Source organism: Gadus macrocephalus, chromosome 11 (assembly GCF_031168955.1).
Source record: "Gadus macrocephalus chromosome 11, ASM3116895v1".
NCBI lineage: Eukaryota > Metazoa > Chordata > Actinopteri > Gadiformes > Gadidae > Gadus > Gadus macrocephalus.
Window position 1 is genome coordinate 22,641,895 of NC_082392.1, and position 24,184 is coordinate 22,666,078.

At 45.3% G+C, this 24,184-nt stretch overlaps 2 protein-coding genes across 3 annotated transcripts in view; both read left to right on the forward strand.

The window, feature by feature from the left end:
* Positions 1-24,184, forward strand: part of rpl35 (ribosomal protein L35) — a 78,264-nt gene that overhangs the window by 32,374 nt on the left and 21,706 nt on the right. The gene's annotated exons all lie outside the window — the stretch shown is intronic.
* golga1 (golgin A1) overlaps positions 1-24,184 on the forward strand; it is a 64,741-nt gene that overhangs the window by 21,411 nt on the left and 19,146 nt on the right. For both annotated transcript variants that reach the window (XM_060065900.1, XM_060065899.1), the window contains exons 3-8: positions 4,387-4,477; positions 5,136-5,210; positions 9,371-9,468; positions 9,647-9,679; positions 10,946-11,074; positions 19,230-19,399. In XM_060065900.1, coding sequence (XP_059921883.1) covers positions 4,387-4,477; positions 5,136-5,210; positions 9,371-9,468; positions 9,647-9,679; positions 10,946-11,074; positions 19,230-19,399 — 596 coding nt within the window. The remainder of the gene's footprint in view (positions 1-4,386; positions 4,478-5,135; positions 5,211-9,370; positions 9,469-9,646; positions 9,680-10,945; positions 11,075-19,229; positions 19,400-24,184) is intronic.

Below are 24,184 nucleotides of genomic sequence, written 5' to 3' on the forward strand. Positions count from 1 at the left end.
CATAGGAAATGAAAGGGATTCTTAAAATATTCAAATAAAATAGGAGGTGCAAAATATAAATTATTTGAAGTGTGTGTTGTTAGTACCATATAGTAGAACAGATCTAAATTGGTCTGGGGCCTCTGGGTCCCATAACTCGGAAGCTATTGAGCAAAAAGCCGTTTTCCATAGGAAATGAATGGGATTTTTAAAAAATTCAAATAAAATAGGAGGTTCAAAATATTTATTTTTAGGGAGGTGTGTGTTGTTAGTACCATGTAGTATAACAGGTCTAAATTGGTCTGGGGCCTCTGGGTCCCATAACTCGGAAGCTATTGAGCAAAAAGCCGTTTTCCATAGGAAATGAATAGGATTTGTAAAAAATTCAAATAAAATTGGAGGTGTAAAATATTAATTTTTAGTGAGGTGTGTGTTGTTAGTACCACATAGTAGGACAGTTCAACATTGGTCTCGGGCCTCTGGGTCCCATAACTCGGAAGCTATTGAGCAAAAAGCCGTTTTCCATAGGAAATGAATGGGATTTTTAAAAAATTCAAATAAAATTGGAGGTGTAAAATATAAATTTTTAGTGAGGTGTGTGTTGTTAGTACCACATAGTAGGACAGTTCAACATTGGTCTGGGGCCTCTGGGTCCCATAACTCGGAAGCTATTGAGCAAAAAGCCGTCTTCCATAGGAAATGAATGGGATTCTTAAAATATTTAAATAAAATAGGAGGAGCAAAATATTAATTTTTAGTGAGGTGTGTGTTGTTATTACCACATAGTAGAACAGGTCTAAATTGGTCTGGGGCCTCTGGGTCCCATAACTCGGAAGCTATTGAGCAAAAAGCCGTCTTCCATAGGAAATGAATGGGATTCTTCAAATATTTAAATAAAATAGGAGGAGCAAAATATTAATTTTTAGTGAGGTGTGTGTTGTTAGTACCACATAGTAGGACAGGTCAACATTGGTCTGGGGCCTCTGGGTCCTATAACTCAGAAGCTATTGAGCAAAAAGCCGTTTTCCATAGGAAATGAATGGGATTCTTAAAATATTTAAATAAAATAGGAGGAGCAAAATATAATTTTTTTGTGAGGTGTGTGTTGTTAGTACCACATAGTAGGACAGGTCTAAATTGGTCTGGGGCCTCTGGGTCCCATAACTCGGAAGCTATTGAGCTAAAAGCCGTCTTCCATAGGAAATGAATGGGATTCTTAAAATATTTAAATAAAATAGGAGGAGCAAAATATAAATTTTTAGTGAGGTGTGTGTTGTTAGTACCACATTGTAGAACAGGTCTAAATTGGTCTGGGGCCTCTGGGTCCCATAACTCGGAAGCTATTGAGCAAAAAGCCGTCTTCCATAGGAAATTCATTGTTTCCCGCAGGATTTTTTTCAGCAGCGTTGGTGTGGTCCCCGATCCCTCTAGGGGGGTCCAGGGGCATGCCCCCCTAGCCGAATTTTTTTTGTACCCTTTACATTGGAATGCATGAATCTGGTGCACTTTGAGAGGAGAATTTGCACTTAAATCCTATTCAAACAGTCCTGTGTATTACTGTAGATGGGATTATTGGTGTTGTAACTTTGCCTTTTGTGTCTTCATTTACAGATTTTTATATTTTTGTATAGTAATATTTAAACAAAAAATGCCACAACGCAAATATAATTTGCACAATTTATTTACAGATTTTTGCCTAATGCTTAAACACTAAACATGGTTGCTATGCCCAAAGCATAACTGTTTTTTACATAAGACACTTTGTTCAAAAATGAAATCTCCTGCAACAATGGGCAAAACACATATTTTTAAATTATAAACCTAACAAAAATTTGAAAAGAACACAGACTCACACACATGAAAAATAAAAAATAAAGCTAATTGAATACCAATCAGTGTGAGCCTTTGCACTACAAATAGACCTCAGGTGAGCTCAGCTCCTATGTGAGACAGTGAGAGTCAGGGGAAGAGGACAAGAGAGCGATGATAAGCTTGTTATTGCTTAAAACACTTCTTCTTAGTCTTGGGAGTCAAAAAGTGATGAGAAAATTATAAAATAAATATAAGTTATACATAATAGAAACTATTCATGATCTTTTAAGAAGTCCTTAGGTTTGTTCCCTGCATTTATGCTAATGCCCACATGCTTACAGGCGATTAGCATAAATCCCTAACTAAAATACGCGATGTAAACTGATTTTATATGGCAATAAAGAACAACATCGGATCTAACAGTATGGATTAATTTTTCAAAGTTCCCGAAAATACCTAGGCTATAAATTCCTGACTGGATATAAGCTCCTGTAAAGGCTATGAGTGATCCCAAAAAGAGCGACAATACGCACACACACACACATAGGCCTACACACACACACACACAATACTAGAGGAAAAACGGCAGGTTGCGGTTTATAGATACAATAAAATGATTGGGCTCAGAGGGTTTTTAACACTGGTGGTCATGTAGCGACACATTTTAGCAACTTACTTTCTCTCTCTCTCTGTCTGTCTGTCTCTCTCTCTCTGTCTCTCTTTCCTTCTTTCTTCGATCTTCCGCTTCACTCGCAACTGCTAGAATCAATGTAACTTTGCAACCGTGTAGGGTAGCCTACTGCCAAAAACTGCCACACTCGCTGTGTATTTTTCTTTGATGTTGGTTACGTGACGATGTGCCTCGTGCTGCGCAATTGACGTTACGCGCTGTGCATTTTCTAAAAGGAGCTACGTATAAAAAAAATTAAAATAATTAGGAGAAGGATTTTTATTGCAGCGGCGGAGAAAATTCAGCAGCGGCGACGCGCCGCTGCTGTGTGAACGTGGGGGAAACACTGAAATTAATGGGATTCTTAAAATATTAAAATAAAATAGGAGGAGCAAAATATAAATTTTTAGTGAGGTGTGTGTTGTTAGTACCACATAGTAGAACAGGTCTAAATTGGTCTGGGGCCTCTGGGTCCCATAACTCGGAAGCTATTGAGCAAAAAGCCGTCTTCCATAGGAAATGAATGGGATTCTTAAAATATTTAAATAAAATAGGAGGAGCAAAATATTAATTTTTAGTGAGGTGTGTGTTGTTATTACCACATAGTAGAACAGGTCTAAATTGGTCTGGGGCCTCTGGGTCCCATAACTCGGAAGCTATTGAGCAAAAAGCCGTCTTCCATAGGAAATGAATGGGATTCTTAAAATATTTAAATGAAATAGGAGGAGCAAAATATTAATTTTCTGTGAGGTGTGTGTTGTTAGTACCACATAGTAGAACAGGTCTAAATTGGTCTGGGGCCTCTGGGTCCCATAACTCGGGAGCTATTGAGCAAAAAGTAATTTTCCATAGGAAATTAATGGCCGAATATCTGTCGAATATCCAACTTCAAACTAACTTCACCACGGTTTTGTTTACTACTTAGAACTGGTTGATAGATCGTGGAATTTCGACAGTCAACAGCTAGACTAGAACTACATAACATGAAAAAAGTTCTCTTGCTACTTAGAACTGGTTGCTAGATCGTGGAATTTCGACAGTCAACAGCTAGACTAGAACTACATAACATGACAAAAGTTCTCAAGAGTATAAAATCCGAACCCGACAAAGTCTATTCATAATATTTTAATGACCACGGAAGAGGTAGTGAATGAAGTGATTAGACAGTTTATTAGATACCTAATAAACCGTTGGAACACGCAAGACCGGTCACCTTAGCAACGCTGGTAAACAAACCCTCTGAGCTCGGCTTTTGGCCGAGTTTTATACCATATAGGTCTTGCTGAAGGCATTTAATGGTCCAAATATTATTAATAAATATTCGAATATATTCTAATATTAATAAACAAACAAACTTTTATCTTTGGGGGAGGCGACGCGTCGACGCAAATTATTCATGGCAACGAATTTTTGAAGTCGACTATGTCGACTAGTCGTCCCAGCTCTATCTAGTAGTGTGTAATGCAGTACAACACACATGCTTAAGCAATATTTGAACGTATATGAATTGTCTGAGTGGTGCCCCCGACTCTTTAGGTATAGAGGAAGTTTAATGAAACAATGGTTTAAGTTGTTCTTAAATTTTAGCTGAGGTGATAAGATTGTTGAGGTGATAAACTGTTTAGATTTCATCCCAACATGAAATGACTAAAGAGACGTGTTAACCTTGGTTCTGATTGGCTGTTGTGTTGTGGCTCTAAGCGTCTGACGGGAGGTTCTGATTGGCTGTTGTGTTGTGGCTCTAGGCGTCTGATGGGAGGTTCTGATTGGCTGTTGTGTTGTGGCTCTAGGCGTCTGATGGGAGGTTCTGATTGGCTGTTGTGTTGTGGCTCTAGGCGTCTGACGGGAGGTTCTGATTGGCTGTTGTGTTGTCGCTCTAGGCGTCTGTCGGGTGGTTCTGATTGGCTGTTGTGTTGTCGCTCTAGGCGTCTGATGGGAGCAGCTCCAGGGACGACCTCTCCTCGCAGGTCCTCCGGAGGAACGACCAGGTCCGCAGGCTGGAGGCCAAGCTCACCGGTAGGGACAAAAAACACGTCTAAACACAATCACGACCACGGATCGAAACCAGCTGAACTGTCAAGATGAACCGCCTAGAGCCTTGGTCAGCTCTGTGACATTAGTATGGAGTAGCGTGATGTTCCCCTCCTCCGTGCCATCTACACCGGTGCATTACTAATGGTTTAAAGCTGCTCCATAGCCTTTTAAAAAGTAACCATTCACGTGAATCTCTCAGAAAACCAATTCATCACAATATGAAATACATTAAATAAAGTTGTAATACCCTCTATTAACTGCCAGGGGCTCTGGTCCTTAGACTTGGTTTCATCTCACTCTTTAAAGGGAATTGTAGCTTTTCAGACCCCAATGGTTTTCTAATGCTAGAAAAGCATTTCCTTTTCCTTTCATTCCGTCTCAACTGTGTTGTTTCCCCATATCACCCTCCCCCTCCCCCCCGCCTCCTACCCTCCCCCTCCTCTCTCCTCCTTTCCCCCCAACCTTCCCTACTCCTATTCTTTCGTGTGTGTGTGTGTGTGTGTGTGTGTGTGTGTGTGTGTGTGTGTGTGTGTGTGTGTGTGTGTGTGTGTGTGTGTGTGTGTGTGTGTGTGTGTGTGTGTGTGTGTGTGTGTGTGTGTGTGTGTGTGTGTGTGTGTGGTCCCCCTCATCTCCCCACTAGACTACGCTGAGCAGCTGAGAATATTGCAGAAGACCAAGGAAAAGGTTGAGTTTGCGTTAGAAAAGCATCAGGATTGTACGTACCTTTTATTTTCCCCTCTTTTCCACCCGCCTGCTCCCTGCCTCACCCCTGACTCCCCACCAACCGCCCCTGCTTAATGTCTGTCTGGTGCCTGATCAGTGGCTTTCGCTGGTCACATGACATGCTGTTGGTTTTCCTTCTACAACCGCAATCCCGTCCCGGTCACCGAGTGATTTGAGTGACAGTGCCTTGGTGACGGTGGCCGCTTCCTCCATTCACACGCAGTAGCAGAATGTGGTTGGCTTCCTGCGGTGACACGCTTGGTGGAGTGCGTAGCCTCAGTGTACTCAGATGGATGAATGGTCTGCACGTTAACCGAGTAAAGACCACATTCTCCTAGGCTCAGTATTATATATAATAATAGTATAATATTTACGGTGGCGCATTGCATTCACATCAAAAAAAAAAGAAATCTGGTTATCTCGTAATTATGACATAAAGAACTCATAATTATGAGAAATTATCTCATAATTACGAGATCTTTATGTTATAATTACGAGATCTTTATGTTATAATTACGAGATAATTATTTCATAATTACGATATATGTATCTCGTATTTATGAGATAGTTATCTCGTAATTACGAGATCAGAATCCCATAGCCTAGTCTTCCACCACATGGGGTTCAATTGATTGTTGGTCGGACTCAGTAAAATTGGAAAGAAATGGGCAGATTCTGAGTTTGCGGTTCAATAGATCATCAGGGAAGCGTCGTTGCGACACCAATGACTCCTCTAGCTAAATGTAGTAACATAGAGAACCAGCTACAACCTTGTTTTCATCCAAACAAGCTGTCTTAAGCGAACGGTGAATTGCATTGGCTTCTATGAGCTGTCGGCTTTCAGCCGCGAGCTTAGGGACTGTCTGCAAAGTGCAAAACTGAAAACGACCACAATAGCGTCGCCATTATTGACTAGTCCCACAACTTGTTCCAGATAGTCATGGCCAGTATGGTCTTACTACAACCTTTAGCTTTGAAAAATATAACTCAAATTATTTTTAAATGTCCCATGACATGCTATTTTATGGACGCTTTAATATAGGTATGAGTGGGCCACTAACACGGTATTCAAAGAAGTTCCCGAAATTCAGCCGTGGTGCAGAGTTACAGCCACTCCGAGCCAGTCACATTGAGCTTCCCCCAAATGCGCTGTTTTGGTGTCTGTATCTATAATGCAAATGAGGAGGAGCGAGGCGGGTCAAGGAGGAGGGTGGGGGTGTGGCCCTGAGCAGCTTGCAGCCACGGTACCATGCGCTCTGTTTACAGTGGATGTATCGCAATCGTGAGGCGCACATAGCCTTTAGCCGTGTTCTGTAAATATTCTAGGACACACGGGAGTCCTGAAGCTCTATATCTAAATAATATCATATTATACATAGATATCTATATCATATAATATATATTATCACGGTTGAAAGCTGTGTGAGCCGATATTATGAATCTCAAACGACCGCATTGGGTTCTCCGACGTTCCTGGTTCTTCCACGTCCATATCAATCTGAAATAGACTGAACCGCGACATGGAGGAGAAAGGGATTGTTGCCGGGCAGCGTTTAGGCACCTCCGCCTCCTGCAGCGCCGAGGCGGTGGTCCCTCGGCAGTGGGAAGCGGGGCTCAAGCGGGAGACATTCGCCGCCAACAATCCCTTTCTCCTCCATGTCGTGGTTCATGTTCTTGAGGGAGTCAAAGCCAAAGTTCCTTTCCCCCATTTCATTCTCAACCATGGCTGAGATAACCCCCACTACGAGTCTCGTTGTAGAAATACCAGAGACGAGAGTCCGATGTGTTATGCGCCATAACACCAAAAGCAGAACGGTTATCCAAATAACAAGGAAGTGTACAACACTTGCGATACAGTCCTAGAGCTCTATATCTAAATAATATCATATGATACATAGATATCTATATCATATAATACATATTATCATGGCCAAAAGCTCTGTGCGCCTCCAGACGATATTATGATTCACAAACGACTTGGTTGGGTTCTCTGACGTCTCTGGTTCTTCCACTTCCACATCAATCTGAAGTAGACTGAACCGCGCACTGCCTGCTGCCGGCTGCCCGCTGCCGGCTGCCCACTGCCGGGCGGTGGTGCTTCATGGCGTTGGTGCCTCGTGGCAACTGGCGGCATGTCGCAGTTCATGTACTTCAGGGAGTCAAAGCCAAAGTTCCTTTCCCCCAATTCCTTCTCAACCATGGCTGAGATAACCCCCACTACAGTCTCGTTGTGTAAATACAAGAGACGTTAAAGAACCGACAGCAAACACTTACGTTACAGTATGTGTAATCACACACACATGTGGCGCTCGCACGGTCGTGTCTCATTGGCGGGCCATATTCTCTGGGCGTGCAAGGCAGAGAAAGCGGAGGAGCTTAGATGCTTTATGACGACATATGGGACCACATTCCATATCAGCAAGCTTGAGCCTCCGTTGTCTTCAAAGGCGAGCCGAACACCTAGTGCTCGTTTTACACCGAACGCCAGTTTTAGCCACTGGGGGACCATAGGCAGGCTAGGGGAACTCATTTATGTTAGAAAACCTCATAAAGTGAGATTTTCATGCCATGGGACCTTTAAGGATTTTCTATTTAGCAACAATTTCAATAGCGTCACCATTATTAATTCTAGAGCCTCAAAACTTGTTCCATATAGGCATGGCCTCTATATGGTCTTACTAAAACCTTTAGTTTTGAAAAATATATCTCTTCTTATTTTTGAGGAATTTATATTGGGCAAAGAATTCAATAGCGTCGCCATTTTTGACTTTATAGCCCCAAAACGTTTTCCATATAGGGATAATAATAATAATAATAATAATACATTTAATTTAGAGGCGCCTTTCAAAACACCCAAGGTCACCTTACAGAGCATGGAGTCATGGAGCATGGACAGCTCATAGAAGCCAATGCAATTCACCGTTCGCTTAAGACAGCTTGTTTGGATGAAAACAAGGTTGTAGCTGGTTCTCTATGTTACTACATTTAGCTAGAAGAGTCATTGGTGTCGCAACGACGCTTCCCTGATGGCCTCTATATGGTCTTAGTGCAAACATTCGTTTTGAAAAATATACATTTTCTTAATTTTGAGGAATTTCTATTTGGCAACAATTTCAAAAGCATCGCCATTATTGACTCTAGAGCCCCAAAACTTGTTCCATAGAGGCTTGGGCTCATTATGTTCCGACTACAACCTTTGGTTTGGAAAAATATGGTTCATGCCTATATGGAACAAGTTTTGGGGCTCTAGAGTTATTAATGGGGAGGGGACGCTATTGAAATTGTTGCAAAATGAAAAATCCTTTAAAATAAGTAGAGGGTTATATTTTTCAAAACTAAAGATTGTAGTAAGACCATATAGAGGCCAAGATATGGAACAAGTTGTGGGGCTCTAGAGTCAATAATGGAGACGGTATTGAAATTTGACCATTGTGGTCGTTTTCCGTTTTGCACTTTGCAGACGATCCCTAAGCTCGCGACTGAAAGCCGACAGCTCATAGAAGCCAATGCAATTCACCGTTCGCTAAAGACAGCTCGTTTGGCTGAAAACAATGTTGTAGCTGGGTCTCTAGATTAATACATTTAGCTAGAGGTGTCATTGATGTCGCAACCATGCTTCACTGATGATCTATTGAACCGCAAACTCCGAATCTGGCCATTTCTTTCCTTCTTTGCGGAAGTACCAAGTCTGACCAACAATCAACTGAACCACATGTGGTGGAAGTCTAGGCTATGGGATTCTGATGTCGTAATTACGAGATAACTATCTCATAATTACGAGATACAGAAAGATAAAGATCTCGTAATTATGAGATAATTATCTCGTAATTATGACATAAAGATCTCGTAATTATGAGATATTTTCTCATAATTATGAGATCTTTATGTCATTATTACGAGATAACCTGATACTTTTTTTTGTGATGTGAATGCAATGCGCCACCGTAAATATTAACTGGGCCGAGGTTAGTATTAAAAAATATGTCTACATATATAAATATATGTTTAAATGATTTGACTTGAGTGTCAGTAGTCTGATCTCTGCTTCTCACAGCGACTACCTGCACGTGCTTCTCTGTGTTAACATCTCTCTGCTGTTAGTGGCGTACAAACTGGCTGCTCTGTCTCTTTCTTTCTCTCTTTCCCCACCAGCTTCAATGAGGAAGCTGCAGGAGCAGAACGAGTCCAACCAGGCTGGTCGAGCCAAGATGGCTGAGGGTCTGACTCTGGCCCTGGAGAAGAAGGACCAGGTATGGACCCCCTTCCATTCAATTCGAAAGAGCGTTATTGACATGGAAAATGAAAAGCTAGATTACAAATAGATGTAACACAATTTATCATTTAATTAAACATGTCAGCCAAGTAAAATAAAGGTTGAATATAAAAGGCTAATACATTATGCTCTATAATGCATTTCTCCACGCACAGGAATGGATGGAGAAAATGGGGGTTCTTGAGAAGGTGAGTGTTGATGGACGGCAGGCTCACAGGCTTATAATCCATCAGGGATACACCTCAATGCATCGTCATTTCCTACTGATAAACGGATTTAACTTAATATTATAATAGCGTTTTGAAAACAGAGTGAACTAGGACTGCAAGCATTCACACAAGCTACTAACAGTCCATGCGCCGCCTATCCCAGCAGCCGCCATTTTCAAAAGAAAATCTGTCTTTTTTTCATAAATCTGACTAATTTAATAAAAATTTTATCAATTAAAACTGAGTAAGGGGCCGTGTCCACCAAAAGCCTTTTTAAAAGGCGGAGCGCCTGTCTGCAATGCATTCTCTGGCAGAACGAGCAAGCAGCGCGCCTTTTAAAAAGCCGCCCGGGGCGGTTAAACGCTCCGCGCGCCTCGCGCTTTTAGACGCGCGCCCCAGTTGAAAACAGTTGAACTTTTGAAGAAAAGCGCTCCACGTCATCTGCGCTTTTTTCGAACGACCAATCAAAATCGAGGAGGAGGCAAGGCTAAAAGTATCAACAGAACACAAAATGAAACAAACTGAAACATGTCGGACGAAAGTTTAATAACAGCTGTGAGTGAGTGTCCGGTCCTGTACGACCTCACGTTAAAGGTGGTATTCCCCGTACTGCCTCCTGCCACGATTAATGCTGTGGACCCACACTCTCCTCCGGGCAACCACGACAGGCGCAGGGGGATCGTCCGCAACCTCCGCTGCCTGCCACGGCAAGAAGCGCTATTAATCTTGCATTAATTTTCTAATAAAATTGTAGGAGCAACCAGAGAGGACGTTTAGGTGTCAGATGCCAGATGATGGAGCCAACAGATAGAAGCTGTATATCTATGGATACAAGCGATGATGCGTATTAATGACGTAAACAAAAAACGCTCTTTTTGAGCGGCGCGCACAAACGCGTTGAAAGCAGTGCACGGAGCGCTCCGCCTTTTAAAAAGGCTTTTGGTGGACACGGCCCCTTAGGCAGGTCCATAGATCATTTGGAATTAAGGTTGATTTTTAGAATTGTTTTTATTTTTTTCGCAACTTTTCAGTGTACAGCAAAATCTATCCTGACGGACATTATGGGTCAAGGTGGCAAAAACGTTCAGCATGCAAAATATGCATGTACCCTAAAGGATTTTTGTATCCATCTGGGCAGCCATGACTAGTGTTTAACCAAGACCGGAAGTTAGATAGGTATCCACAGTGGAACTGTTGATAAGTCACAAATAATGACTAAGCACTGAACGCCTTTTGGCTCCCCAGGAGAAGGAGGTGCTAAGAATGGAGGTGGAGGAGCTGACGGAGAAGAGCCTCACTTTGTTCCAGAAGAGGGATGACCGTGACGAGCTTGAGACCTTCCAACAGCAGGAGCTGGCCAAAGTCAAACACATGGTGTGTGTGTGTGTGTGTGTGTGTAAATATGTGTGTATGTATTTGTATGCACAGAAACACAACCGTTTATACACACAAACACGCCTCTACTTGCTATGGGGTCAGAACCGTCTCGTCTCATTAATAATGAATGCACAGAGAAGGATTCACAAATGTATTTTGTGATTTATATATATATTACTCTCTTCTCACAAATACATTTCAATGCACACATAAATGGATATCAGTATGTATAAATGTAAAATAAATCCATAAACAAAAATAAGTTTCACAAACACATTTCTGATCCACACACAAATGTACCTTGTTTTAAATAAATGTAATATAAATCCATAAATATATTAATTAAAAAAATATTTGCAATTTTCATCACAATGTATTTGGATGTTGTTACATTTATATACAAACTGTTAAACTTGTATTTACAAGACGTTTTTCATTTGTGAACTTATTTGCATTTGTGTGTGAACTGGTCTTTATTTATGTGTGGATTTTTGAGACTCTCCTGACGTCGCTAGATTCACAAATGCATTTTTTTCAACAAGGAACTCTCTGTAGCCAATCAGATGCCTCCCTCGTTTTCAGCCAATCACATGACTGCAGTGACTGGGTTTTTACATCGGTGCCGTTTACTACTTTAACGGCACCGATAATCCCAAAACCCAGTCGAAACTAGATGGAAAAAGTGTGTAGCTAAACGTGACGCAGCTTTTACTTCTTCACCACCTCGAGATTGTTTACGTACGATCATTCAAAAAAACCATGTTCTTTCCCATAGAGTAGACATTTGACAGAGGGAACCGGGAGGCTCGGAGGCTGGACTCAGAGGTCGGAACTGCAGTCATGTGATTGGCTGAAAACGAGGGAGGCATCTTATTGGCTACAGAGTTCCTTGTTGAAAAAAATGCATTTGTGAATCTAGCGACGTCAGGAGAGTCTCAAAAATCCACACATAAATACAGACCAGTTCACACACAAATGCAAATAAGTTCACAAATGAAAAACGTCTTGTAAATACAAGTTTAACATTTTGTATATAAATGTAACAACATCCAAATACATTGTGATGAAAATTGCAAATCATTTTTTAATTAATATATTTATGGATTTATATTACATTCATTTTATTTGTGTGTGGATCAGAAATGTTTATGGATTTATTTTACATTTATACATACCGATATCCATTTATGTGTGCATTGAAATGTATTTGTGAGAAGAGAGTAATTTATATATAAATCACAAAATACATTTGTGAATCCTTCTCTGTCCATTCATTATTAATGAGACTGTTCTGACCCCATAACTTGCTCCTCAATAACATGGATCTGAATTTCCTACAAGTTGGTTTTCACGCAAGCATCAAGAGTCACATTATGACTAAATAGTTGTGCTGTCAAAATGAACGCGTTAATCTTTGCGTTCATTTTGAAAGTTTAACGTGATCAACTTTGATTACTTTATTTTTTTTATACTTTTTTTTATAGATTTTTGAAAATATGCATGCAAACATCAAAAACATCCCCCCCCCACATCTCCGACCCCATGGGCACCCTAGCAAAAAAAACAAAACATAATGACAACCAGACATTATTATGACAGCATGGGATAAATAAATAAAACAATTTTAGAGGCTTAGTCGAATAGATCAACTCAACAATCAGGCAGTCATCCAATGTCATCATGAACACTAAATTTCTACACATCATATACACTTATTTTGTACATACTTCAAAGGACATGTTAATTCAATTAAAGCTTGCCAAAAGAGGCTGATCAGCATCAGCACATAACAACAAAGCAGTCATGAGTCATAGTGATAACTAGGCCTGTCACGATAACAAATCTATCTGTTCAATTCGGGACCCAAAAAGTTGGCCAGCAACAATTACATATCTCCCATTATCATCAGCAATTACAGAAGTCGGTGCAAAAGAAATTCCTATTCTAATTAGAATTGCAGCACCCCTGGACCTATCCCTGTATTTGGAACAAAATATCTGTCCAACCCATCCTCTCTCAAGTTTGGTGTGCTCATTAGTACGGAGGTGGGTCTCTTGCAGAAAAATAATGTCTGAACCTAGTGATTTTAGATGCACGTTGGCTGCGCTTAATTGGATGATGAATCCCTTTAATATTCCAGCTGATGAGCCTAATGGAGCCTGGAGTGTTGGAACTAGGTGACGTCATATTCATCAAAAATATGTGTAATTAAGTGGCTTGACTCTAGACGATTTAAAGGCCTCATTGTCAAAATAGAATAGAGAAAACAAAACTAAAAAGGGAGTCCAAATTCCCTTTTGTTACGTCCCCCGCTAGGGGAAGGGGTGGCAACATAAAACCAGATGTCTTTGGTTAACTGGAAGTAGTTTATTTAGCCCGGAGCTTGGGGTAATCAATATAACACAAACAGAGGAGGCAAAACTACAAAAGGAAAAGGACCATTGGGTGCTGTCCAAATACAAGAAATTAATATAACCAAAAGAGAAGCTCCCAAAATACATGAGCGGAACAGCACCCCTGTGTCTAGTGTTTTTAACAAATGTATAGCTGCGTGTCGGTGTTCGATAACCTCTAACCAACCCTGGCCCAGTTCCCAGGTAGCTACCAAGAGCCTCATCAATCAACCAATCACCATTCGAAGACCCAATATGGCAAGCTGCGAATCCAAGACGAGCTGCCGTGAATGTTGAGCTTGCCCGTCTTTTATCTTCCTGGATCCTCGGCCTTCCGATGCAGCAACCAATCACGTCCGGAGAAAGGCACATCAAAATTAACATAACGGTCAACAAATCACACGCGGGGAAAACACATGGTCATTTGCATGGCCGTCGACAAACTGAGGATTTTACCCATGAGGGCGGGGCGTCAGTCCGCAACCATAACACCAATGCAGATCCCCCCCCAAACAGAAGATCGCACTAACCTCTTCTAAGTTAAGAAAGATAAATCACATTTAAGGTGCTTGATTTACAGGAAAACGCTAACGAACCAATACCTGCATAACATGTCTTGTCAAATTATTAAGGCAAAAGAGGTTATAACAGTCAGAATACAATAAGCCTTATCAACAGATCAAGTGGGTAGGCTACTCACACACTGTCGTTCCACCATTGGCATCAGGGAGCAGTTGTATATTCAAATTTCACAAGGTGGAAAATAACTGCTCAAAGTGTCATTGCAATATCTGAGTTAAGTTCAGTGTAGATACGGCCTCTCCAGGAAAGTAGGTCGGATGAAGTTTATTTATCCACTCGAGTGGCATGAGGAATGATGTTTCTATGCGACATAGGACTGGGCATCTTCTGGGGTCAGTAAGCTCTTCTCAGTGTCGCCGTTGGTGATGCGAAGACAGGTGGGGTGGACGATGCCAAAACTGACTCCTTGTAGGCCTCAGGGGTCTCATTTATAAAACTGTGCGTGGGATCGTTACTAAAAGTGTACGTACGCCCAAAAGCCAAGTTTTGCGTGCGCCAAAAAATATTCAGATTTATAAAACCCTGCGTACGCACACCATACGCAATCTTTGCTTTATAAATCACAGAGTGCCTACAATTGTGCGCAGCTGAATCAGCTTCACGTTCCGCCCTGTACACGCCCCTTTTTAACCATAAATGGTCAATGCAAATGACCTCATGAATGCGATCTGCATATAAAACAGACTCAGATGCAAGTATTATGTCTTGTCGGAAACAATGGCAGAATTACTGAGAAAAGCAAAAAAGCGAAATTTCACGGAGGCTGAAGTGGAGACACTTGTGGGTGAGATGGAGGCCCGAAAAGTAGTTTTGTTCGGTGGTCACGGATGGGATCGCCAACAACAAAAAGCAGAGTGAGCGGCAACATGTTGCTGCAGCAGTGAACTCTGTCAGTAGCACGGAGCGCACAGTCCCAGAATTAAAAAAGAAGTGGACTCGTCTGACATAAAGGTACATATTTTTATGTAGCCTACCAATAAATCGTTATGGTCCCTAAAGACCCTCTCCCTCCGAATCCTGCCATTTGCATGGTCCGCCAGAAGTGCCATATGGTGCAGCATTACCACGGCGCTCACCTCTGTATTTATAGGGTTATGGTAGACTGACCGAGAACACTTAATGAAAAGCATCAAGAGTAACAGACAACGATTGTGATGAGGAGTGTGGCTTGGTTTTCCACACTTGGGATTTAATTGACATTTGATTATGTGTTTACATTGTCACATAAAAATATTATGTTATTGACACATGTTGGACGGATGCTTTATTCCATGCAGTCGCGCCGTCAGTGGACAGTATGGAGTTACGGGATTAAATATAGAGATTTATTTTTATTTATATTCTAAGGAGATGTTTCTGGAGTTATAACTGAGAAATAACGCAGTTGACTTAAATTATTCTGATTACGTAGATTTAACGCATGATACGGGTCGAAATTAAATTTATGAAGGGCGATGATAAAACATTATCGTTCTTCTCACTCTACAATTCTACTGTCTGACTTCAGTTCACCACCACACCATCTGTGTCGCCATTTCTCCTTTTCCTCCAAACCATGCGTACGCATGGGTCAGAGTTTGCTTAGGGCTGCGCACATTCTCCCGTCAAGTCGGTTTTTTATAGATCACAACCTTGGTGTGGAAAGTCACGTACGCAAATTTCAGCCCCCTTTTGTGCGTACGCAACGGTTATAAATGAGACCCCTGAGCTGTTGCCGGACGTCATTGAAGGCTGCGCAGGCTTTGGCCACATGAGCGGTGTAGTCAGGGTAGACGGAGATAGTAATGCCCTTCACCTTGATCCTGTGCTTCTCCCTGGCCTGACGCAATATAGAGGCACAGTCACTGACTGTAGTAATGAAGGCGGGCTACAATGGTCCTCGGATTTGGACCTGGTATTGGCACCGGCTGTAGCGATCGGTGGGACCTGTCTATCACTGGGGCATCGGTTAGGTTGAATGCTGTCTGCAGCAAGTCAGCAACTGAAGTTGAAGAGCAGCTGTTTGGGCACCCCCACAATCCTGATGTTATTCCTTCTGGATCTAGATTCCAGGGGTTTCATTTATAACCGTTGCGTACGCACAAAACGGGGCTGAAATTGGCGTACGTGACTTTCCACGCCAAGGTTGTGATCTATAAAAAACCAACTTGACGGGAGAATGTGCGCAGCCCTAAGCAAACCCTGACCCATGCGTACGCATGGTTTGGAGGAAAAGGAGAGTTGGCGACGCAGATGGTGTGGTGGTGAACTGAAGTCAGACGGAAGAATTGTAGAGTGAGAAGAACGATTGTTTTATCATCTCCATTCATAAATTTAATTTCAACCCGTATCATGCGTTAAATCTACGTAATCAGAATAATTTAAGTCAACTGCGTTATTTCTCAGTTATAACTCCAGAAACATCTCCTTAGAAATAAAAATAAATCTCTATATTTAATCCCGTCACTCCATACTGTCCACTGACGGCGCGACTGCATGGAATAAAGCATCCGTCCAACATGTGTCAATAACATAATATTTTTATGTGACACTGTAAACACATAATCAAATGTCAATTAAATCCCAATCGTGGAAAACCAAGCCACACTCCTCATCACAATCGTTGTCCGTTACTCTTGATGCTTTTCATGACAAATCAGGCATTAAAAAAGGGGTTATGTTCAAGAACATTTTACGTGGGTGATTACAAACTGATTATCCAAGGTGTTCTCGGTCAGTCTACCGTAACGCCATAAATACAGAGGTGAGCGCCGTGGTAATGCTGCACCATTTGGCACTTCTGGCGGACCATGCAAATGGCAGGATTCGGAGGGAGAGGGTCTTTAGGGACCATAACGATTTATTGGTAGGCTACATAAAAATATGTACCTTTTATGTCAGACGAATCCCGTGACCACCGAACAAAACTACTTTTCGGCCCTCCATCTCACCCACAAGTGTCTCCACTTCAGCCTCCGTGAAATTTCGCTTTTTTGTTTTTCTCAGTACTTCTGCCGTTGTTTCCGACAAGACATAATACTTTCATCTGAGTCTGTTTTATATGCAGATCGCATTCATGAGGTCATTTGCATTGACCATTTATGGTTAATAAGGGGCGTGTACAGGGCGGAACGTGAAGCTGATTCAGCTGCACACACTTGTAGGCACTCTGTGATTTATAAAGCAAAGATTGCTTAGAAGTGTGCGTACGCAAGGTTTTACAAATCTGAATATTTTTTGGCGCACGCAAAACTTGGCTTTTGGGCGTACGTACACTTTTAGTAACGATCCCACGCACAGTTTTATAAATGAGACCCCTGATCTTTACATTTGTTTTGCAATGAATTCACCTCCCGTTTCAAGACGTCAACGTCATCAGAGCGTACAGTCAGGCTACGTTCAGTGCCGCTCATGCTACTGCTCAGTGTTGCTAGTTCAGCAGTAATAGCCGTCTTAATGTCATCAAAGCCCGTCTTGATAGCATGGACATCCGTTCTTATTGCCACCATTTTAATCTTCAACACTTCCCTCACATCCGTTTTTTATCATGTCAAACAAAGTCTGCACGCAAGGAAGAAAGCAACTCACGCTTGAAGTCTTGCGCGTTAGCCCCGTTAGCCCCAGCGGGGCTATCAGCAGCACTGTCTCCCGTATCACTCAAGGCCAAGGATGAAGTGCCGAGCTAGCCCCCAGTGAGGGCGAGCTATGTCCCGGCTCCGATGCACCTGCTGCACTTCTCCTACATTTCCCCATGACCCGGAATCTTGTAATACTGTGTTTTCACGATTAACTGCAAAGAAATTGCCTTTTTTAAATTTGCAAATTGTTCTGAGGAGCTAGACAATGCACTTCTCACCCCATAGCTGCTCAACAGCACCCCCAAACTTTGATTACTATCTGTGGCAGCTGACGATCAGTGTGCTGCAAAAAAGTTGCCAGACAGATTTTTAGAGGAGACAAAAGTAATCTACAAAGCCACATTGAATTACCAAAGAATTGATCTATCTTTGAAATATCACCTCAAAGCAAAACACCCTACGGAAACTACAGGGCTTCACCAAACTAAAGGATGGTTGTATATGAAAGCAGGCACACACCGTAGTACTAGAGGTGTCCGGGAAGCCTAACCCTTACTCAGACGTGGACATTAAATAAATCACTGCCAAGACAGAGCTGCACACGTCCACGCAAACCACACCACCGGTGCCACTTGGTCATGATGTCAGACTAACTCGGACAAGGTAGTCTGACGTCATGAGCAGAACAGCCCTCATGTTCACTGGAACATTCACATGGTGTTTTGGGGCGAATGGAATATACCCATTTTGCCTTCAAATTTGGGACTTATTTCGGTTACTAATGCCTTTTCCACCGAAAGTACCAGCTGAACTCGCCACGACTTTGCAAGGCACGACTTGGTTTGGTTCCTGGCAGGTCCTGTTTCCATCTAGAATAGAGTACCTCTTCAACGTGGCCAGGTCGTCATAGCAGGCATGCGCAAAACAACAGTGACGTACTTATCAACGCGACAAATAAACAGACAGGGCTACACACAGGAGCGTCTCCAGATGCCGGGTGTCGGGTGTGAGGCTCAGACATCGCGGTCATCATGACTCGTCCAGTGGCGTCACTCTCTGGCCAATCAGTGGCCAGCAGCCTGTTTATGTCAGACAAAAGTATCAGATCAGCTCTCTTGGAACCTCGACGGAGGTGAAACTAAAAAAATACCAGGTACCTCATTTTGGTGATCGGAACGCAAGAAAAGGCGAGTTCAGCTGGCACTGTTGGTGGAAAAGGGCCATACTAAAATGGCGTAGTAGTATGTTGATGATCATGATAAGGCAAAAAATTATCAAGTTAAACTAAAACAATTTTTTGGGTTCACTGGCGCTATAAGAAAAAAATAAACTATTAATCGTGATAACAGCAAATTGTGAGCTAAATTAATAAAATAAAAATATAAATTGACAGCACTACTAAATAGTGACAAAAAATGCATTCCTTCTCTTCAACAAAATATTAAACAGCAGTTGACACGGTGGCTCGTTTTTGTTTTGTATTATCATTTGTTTTGTTACAACATACAGAAAAACTGAAGCTGTTACAGCCCAGACGTTCCTTTGGGGAGTGACTGTCTACGAGTAACAATAGTGATTTGTGAAAGGAATAAACGTTCTTTCATCTCTCCCTCCCTGTAGTTGCTGAGGAAGGAGGAGCAGCTGAGCCAGCGGGAGAAGGAGCTGGAGGGGAAGGAGGTGCAGCTGCAGGCGGCCCGGCGGTCGCTGGCGGAGGCCCAGGGACGACTGCTCCTCCTGGGCCAGGAGCACCAGGAGATCAGCCAGCTGAACACAGAGCTGGAGATAGAGAGGTGAGAGACACATTGCCCTCCAGATAGGATTGGTTCGTTTTAGTTAGTGTCGGTTGGCATAAGTTAGTATAAGTATTAGTTTGTGTACATTTACGTGTGTAAAGTACGGAGAATCTGAGAGTTCACAATCAGCGAGTGGGCGTGTTGACGTGTGGATGTGGATGGACGTGTGCAGTCATGTGACTGGCACCAAACCGGGAGCAAGGAGTGAAGCTGCTTGTACTTTTCTTTTCTGGCCTGTTTTTTGTGTTCCAACTTTTCTCTACCTTCCACTCTTCTGCGGATACGTCTAAACAAATGCAGCATTGTTATAACCGCAAAAAGAGTCAGCATTATGGAGTGGAAAGCCTCACCCGTCAATCTTCGAAGTGTTGTAAACAGAACACTGCGACTACTGCATACTTTCTGCGTCACGTCCTGCGCCCCGTCCTGCCTCCTAGTCCTACACGCTCTACCCAAGCGCCACCCCTCGCCTGAATTATCCGGAGTATCTTCGCTACATGTGAAAACGTCTGATGTGGCTCACCTCCGGCTGTGTGTTGCATGTGTGAAAGGGCAACTCGGATCATCTCCGGACCTGAATCTCCTGAGTGATCCAGAGTTCATGAGGGAAAAGCATATAAGCTAGCATTGGTGAATATAAGTTAGGATTAGCAGTAGCTAGGATTTAGTATGTGTATTAGTGTTGGTTCATATGAGTTGGTATTAATATTGGTTAAAGGTGCCATGACATGCTATTTTATGGGTGCTTTAATATAGGTATTAGTGGGCCACTAACACAGCATTCAAAGACGTTCCCGAAATTCAGCCGTGGTGCAGAGTTACAGCCACTCCGAGCCAGTCGCACATTGAGCTTCCCCCAAATGCGCTGTTTTGGTGTCTGTAGCTATAATGCAAATGAGGAGGAGCGAGGCGGGCCAAGGACGAGGGTGGGGGTGTGGCCCTGAGCAGCTTGCAGCCGAGGTACCATGCACTCTGTTTACAGTGGATGTATCGCAATGGCGAGGCGCACACAGCCATTAGCCGTGTTCTGTAAATATTCTAGAACACACAGGAGTGCTGGAGCTCTATATCTAAATAATATCATATAGCCTACATAGATATCTATATCATATTGTAGTGACTACATTATGGGTTCGTGTCCCCCTGTTACTGATCGAGTGGGAGGGAACTGGCTATGAGTCACGGGGTCTAGGTGGACTGTTTTTGCGGTTGCACGAGTTGTACTAGCCATGCACTGTGAGGGATTGTTCTGCTCTGATTCTTGGATTAAAACGGTTTTTATTACGTTACCTACGTCCTCCATTTCCTCCGGCACTACACTGTTGACCCCGACGTTCGTTTTTGTTATTTATTTGTTTACAAAAACCGCGCGAGCGAACACTGCAATTATGCAACATGTCCGCCCGAGGAAGACGTTCACAGCGGCAGACATCACCATCTCCTGTCAGTGTGACGCAGGACGTGCGCACCCCCACTCTTAAGCTGCCAGAGTTCTGGGACTCAACGCCTGCTGCATGGTTCGCTATAGTGAAGGCACATTTCAACAACCATGCTGTGGCTATGTTGGGCAGCTCCATCGCAGCGCTAGTGGTGGGGTTTCTGTCCGCCCCCCCGATGACAAACAAATATGAGCGCCTCAAGGCCCTGCTCCTGGAGACATTTGAGCTGTCCACCGCAGAGAGGGTGCGCCCCTTATTTGACATGTCAGACTTGGGAGACGAGAGGCCCTCTGCACGTATGGAGAGGATGCTAAACCTCCTCGGTACAGAAGACCCCATGATCCTCTTCACGGAGCTGTTTATGCGCACACTACCAGCTCAGGTCAGGATGGCGCTGGCTAACGCCACCATCGTTGGACCCCGCGCCCTGGCCAGGGAGGCGGACCGGTTCGTCTTGGCCATGCCTCAACTGTCCCCCGACCTGCTTGCTCCCGCGGCTGCCCCGCCACCGGACCGTCGCAGGAGAGCGAAGGACGACGCCAGACCCTCTGGCCAGCAGGGTAACGCTGCGGGCCATTGTTTCTACCACGCCACTTTTGGCGCCAAGGCCAAACGGTGCCGCTCGCCCTGCTGTATTCCCCGCCAACTGGAGACGCCCCGTCTTCGAGGCGGTACACAGCTTGTCTCACCCAGGTAGGAAACCGTCCTCAGGGCTGGTGTCAGAGAAGTTCGTCTGGCACGGGCTCAAGAGAGATGTGAGGGCCTGGGTTGACACTTGCACTGCCTGTCAACGCGCCACGGTGCATCGCCATGTCAAGGCCCCCCTGGAAGAGTTCTCGGTGCCCGAGCGGAGGTTCGACCATGTCAACGTGGACCTGGTGGGACCCCTGCCCCCCTCGCACGGCTTCACCTACCTCTTTACCATGGTGGACAGGACGACGCGCTGGCCGGAAGCAGTCCCGCTCTCCTCAACGACAGCCCCCGACTTGGCCCGGGCGTTCATCACGGTGTGGGACTCCCGCTACGGCACTCCTGCTGACCCCTCCTCTGACCGTGGCCCGCAGTTTACTTCGGAGCTGTGGGCGGCGGGGGCAGAGAATCTGGGGGTCAAGCTCCACCGCACTACCGCCTACCACCCGCAGGCTAACGGACTTGTTGAGCGCTTTCATCGCTCCATGAAGGCCGCCCTTCGAGCCAGCCTCACGGACAGCAACTGGCTCGACAAACTGCCGTGGGTTATGCTGGGGCTCAGGACAGCGCCCAAGGAGGACCTCCGGTCATCGTCGGCCGAGCTGGGGTTCGGACAGCCGCTGCGGGTCCCTGGTGACTTCATCCCCAAGTCGACGGAGCTCTGGTCCGCCTCCGCTCAGTTCGCCTCCCTGCTGGACGGCGCAAGGTCCTTGCCCCGGTCCCGACCACGTGGCATGGCTTCCCTGCTTCGCGGGTGCCCCCGGAGCTGCAGTCAGCGGGTTACGTTTTCATCCGCCATGACGGCCACAGGGCTCCGCTACGACCCCCCCTATGACGGACCCTTCCGTGTCATCGAGGCAGGAGCCAAGTACTTCTAGGTTGACATGGGGGGTAAGCCTGAGTGTGTGTCTGTTGATCGCCTCAAACCGGCTCACTAGGACCTTGAACTGCCCCCAGACTTGGCTCTGCCACCGCGCAGGGGCCGCCCCCCGCCCGTCCTACCCCCCCTGTGCCCCCCCCCCCCTCCAGCCCCTACAAGCCCCCACAGCTTGCGGCCCTCCTGTCGTCGCTTCCCCCCGCCCCGCCCAACAAGAGGATGTGATGGACGATGTCACGCCTCCTCCCGCACCTCCTGACTTTGCCTACAGTCGTAGGGGCCGGGCCATACGCCCTCCTCGCCGCGGGAATTTTGAATATTGAGGTGAACACTGGGGGGGCTGGTGTAGTGACTACATTATGGGTTCTATTTCATGTAGGCTACGCCGTCTAGGCTTCGCCTTATGGGCTTGTCCCGTGCGCGCGCCTGCGCGCGCTGAAAATTCAAACTATGCACCTATCAGCGTGGGCACCGCCCACATTTCCCACGGTATCGTGTCTATATAACGCGGTGTATACCGTCGCTCATCCTCCCTTTTCTTTCAGCACTTGTGCTTATCAGCGAGAAATTGAGAACTACAATTAAGAAGATGAGAACTTCAACACGGATCTCCCAAGCCGGTGGCAGCGGCTCGGGCGAGGCCGCGGACAAACGGCCCTTTTCAGGGCCACCTGAGAGCGCTCCTAGAGCTAGGTCCTTTTCAGGACTCCTATGCGCCTCCTGTCCCGCCTCCCTGGCACCGGGTGACGGGCACTTGGCGTGCTTTTGGTGCCTCGGCGCCGACCACGCAGCGGCTGCTATGGCGGCCCCCGTCTCCTGTGTCGCCTGCCGGGAGCTGCCTGAAGAGGGGATCCTCTCCAGGCATCTCTTCTTTTCCCCTGCGGTGGAAATGGCTGACGCCATCGACCTGTTCGGACCTGACGTCGACGATGGCATCATCGACGCCTCCCTGGACGACGTCTTCGGCGACTCGGCGTCCGGTTTTTCCCGCTCTCGGGTTACAACCGCCACCGTCATGCAACACGAGGGTCCGCGCCGGATGACCGATCTCTTCCGGGAGATCATGGGTGAGGCGGCGGCCATCAAAGGGATTCCCATGCCGGTCCCGCCTCTCGCCCCCGTATCTGACGATATGCAGGGCGAGTGCTTTCGCACCCCATCTTTTTCCCGGCGGGTTACCCAGTGCCCCTTGTTCCCGCCTTTGCAGCACTTGTTTATTGCTGCCGGTGAGGACCCTTCGACCCTGAAGGCTCCGGTAAGATCCTACACGGATTTCACCAACGTGGAGGGGAGCCTCCCCTGGCAGCGCTTCTCTGTCCGGGCGCCGGGCTCCTTAACGAAAAGCCGCTGCCCCCCGACCGCCTCCAGAAGCAGATTGTCGGCCTAACGGACAGGGTGTTCGTTTGTGCCTCTCAATCCGCGGCGGCGGTCAACAACATCGCCCTGCTCTCCTCTGCCATGGTCTCCTTGTCGGCTGACAGGGAGGCCTACGGCCCGGAGGAAGCCGCGAGATGGCTGGCGGTTTCCCGCTTTTCCAGCGCCATCCTCCAGCTATGCCAGCCGATAGCCGTTTCGGCCGGCCAGCATATGGCGTGGGCTACCATGATTGAAAGGGTCATATGGCTCTCCCACACTGCGGTGCCGGAACGAGAGCGGGCCAGCCTCGTCCAGGGTCCACTAGTGCCGGATGGCCTATTTGGTCCCAGGTTCTCCGAGGTGCTCGCGCACCAGCAGTCAGTCCGTGAGAATCGTTCCCGGTTCGGGACGATTCTCACG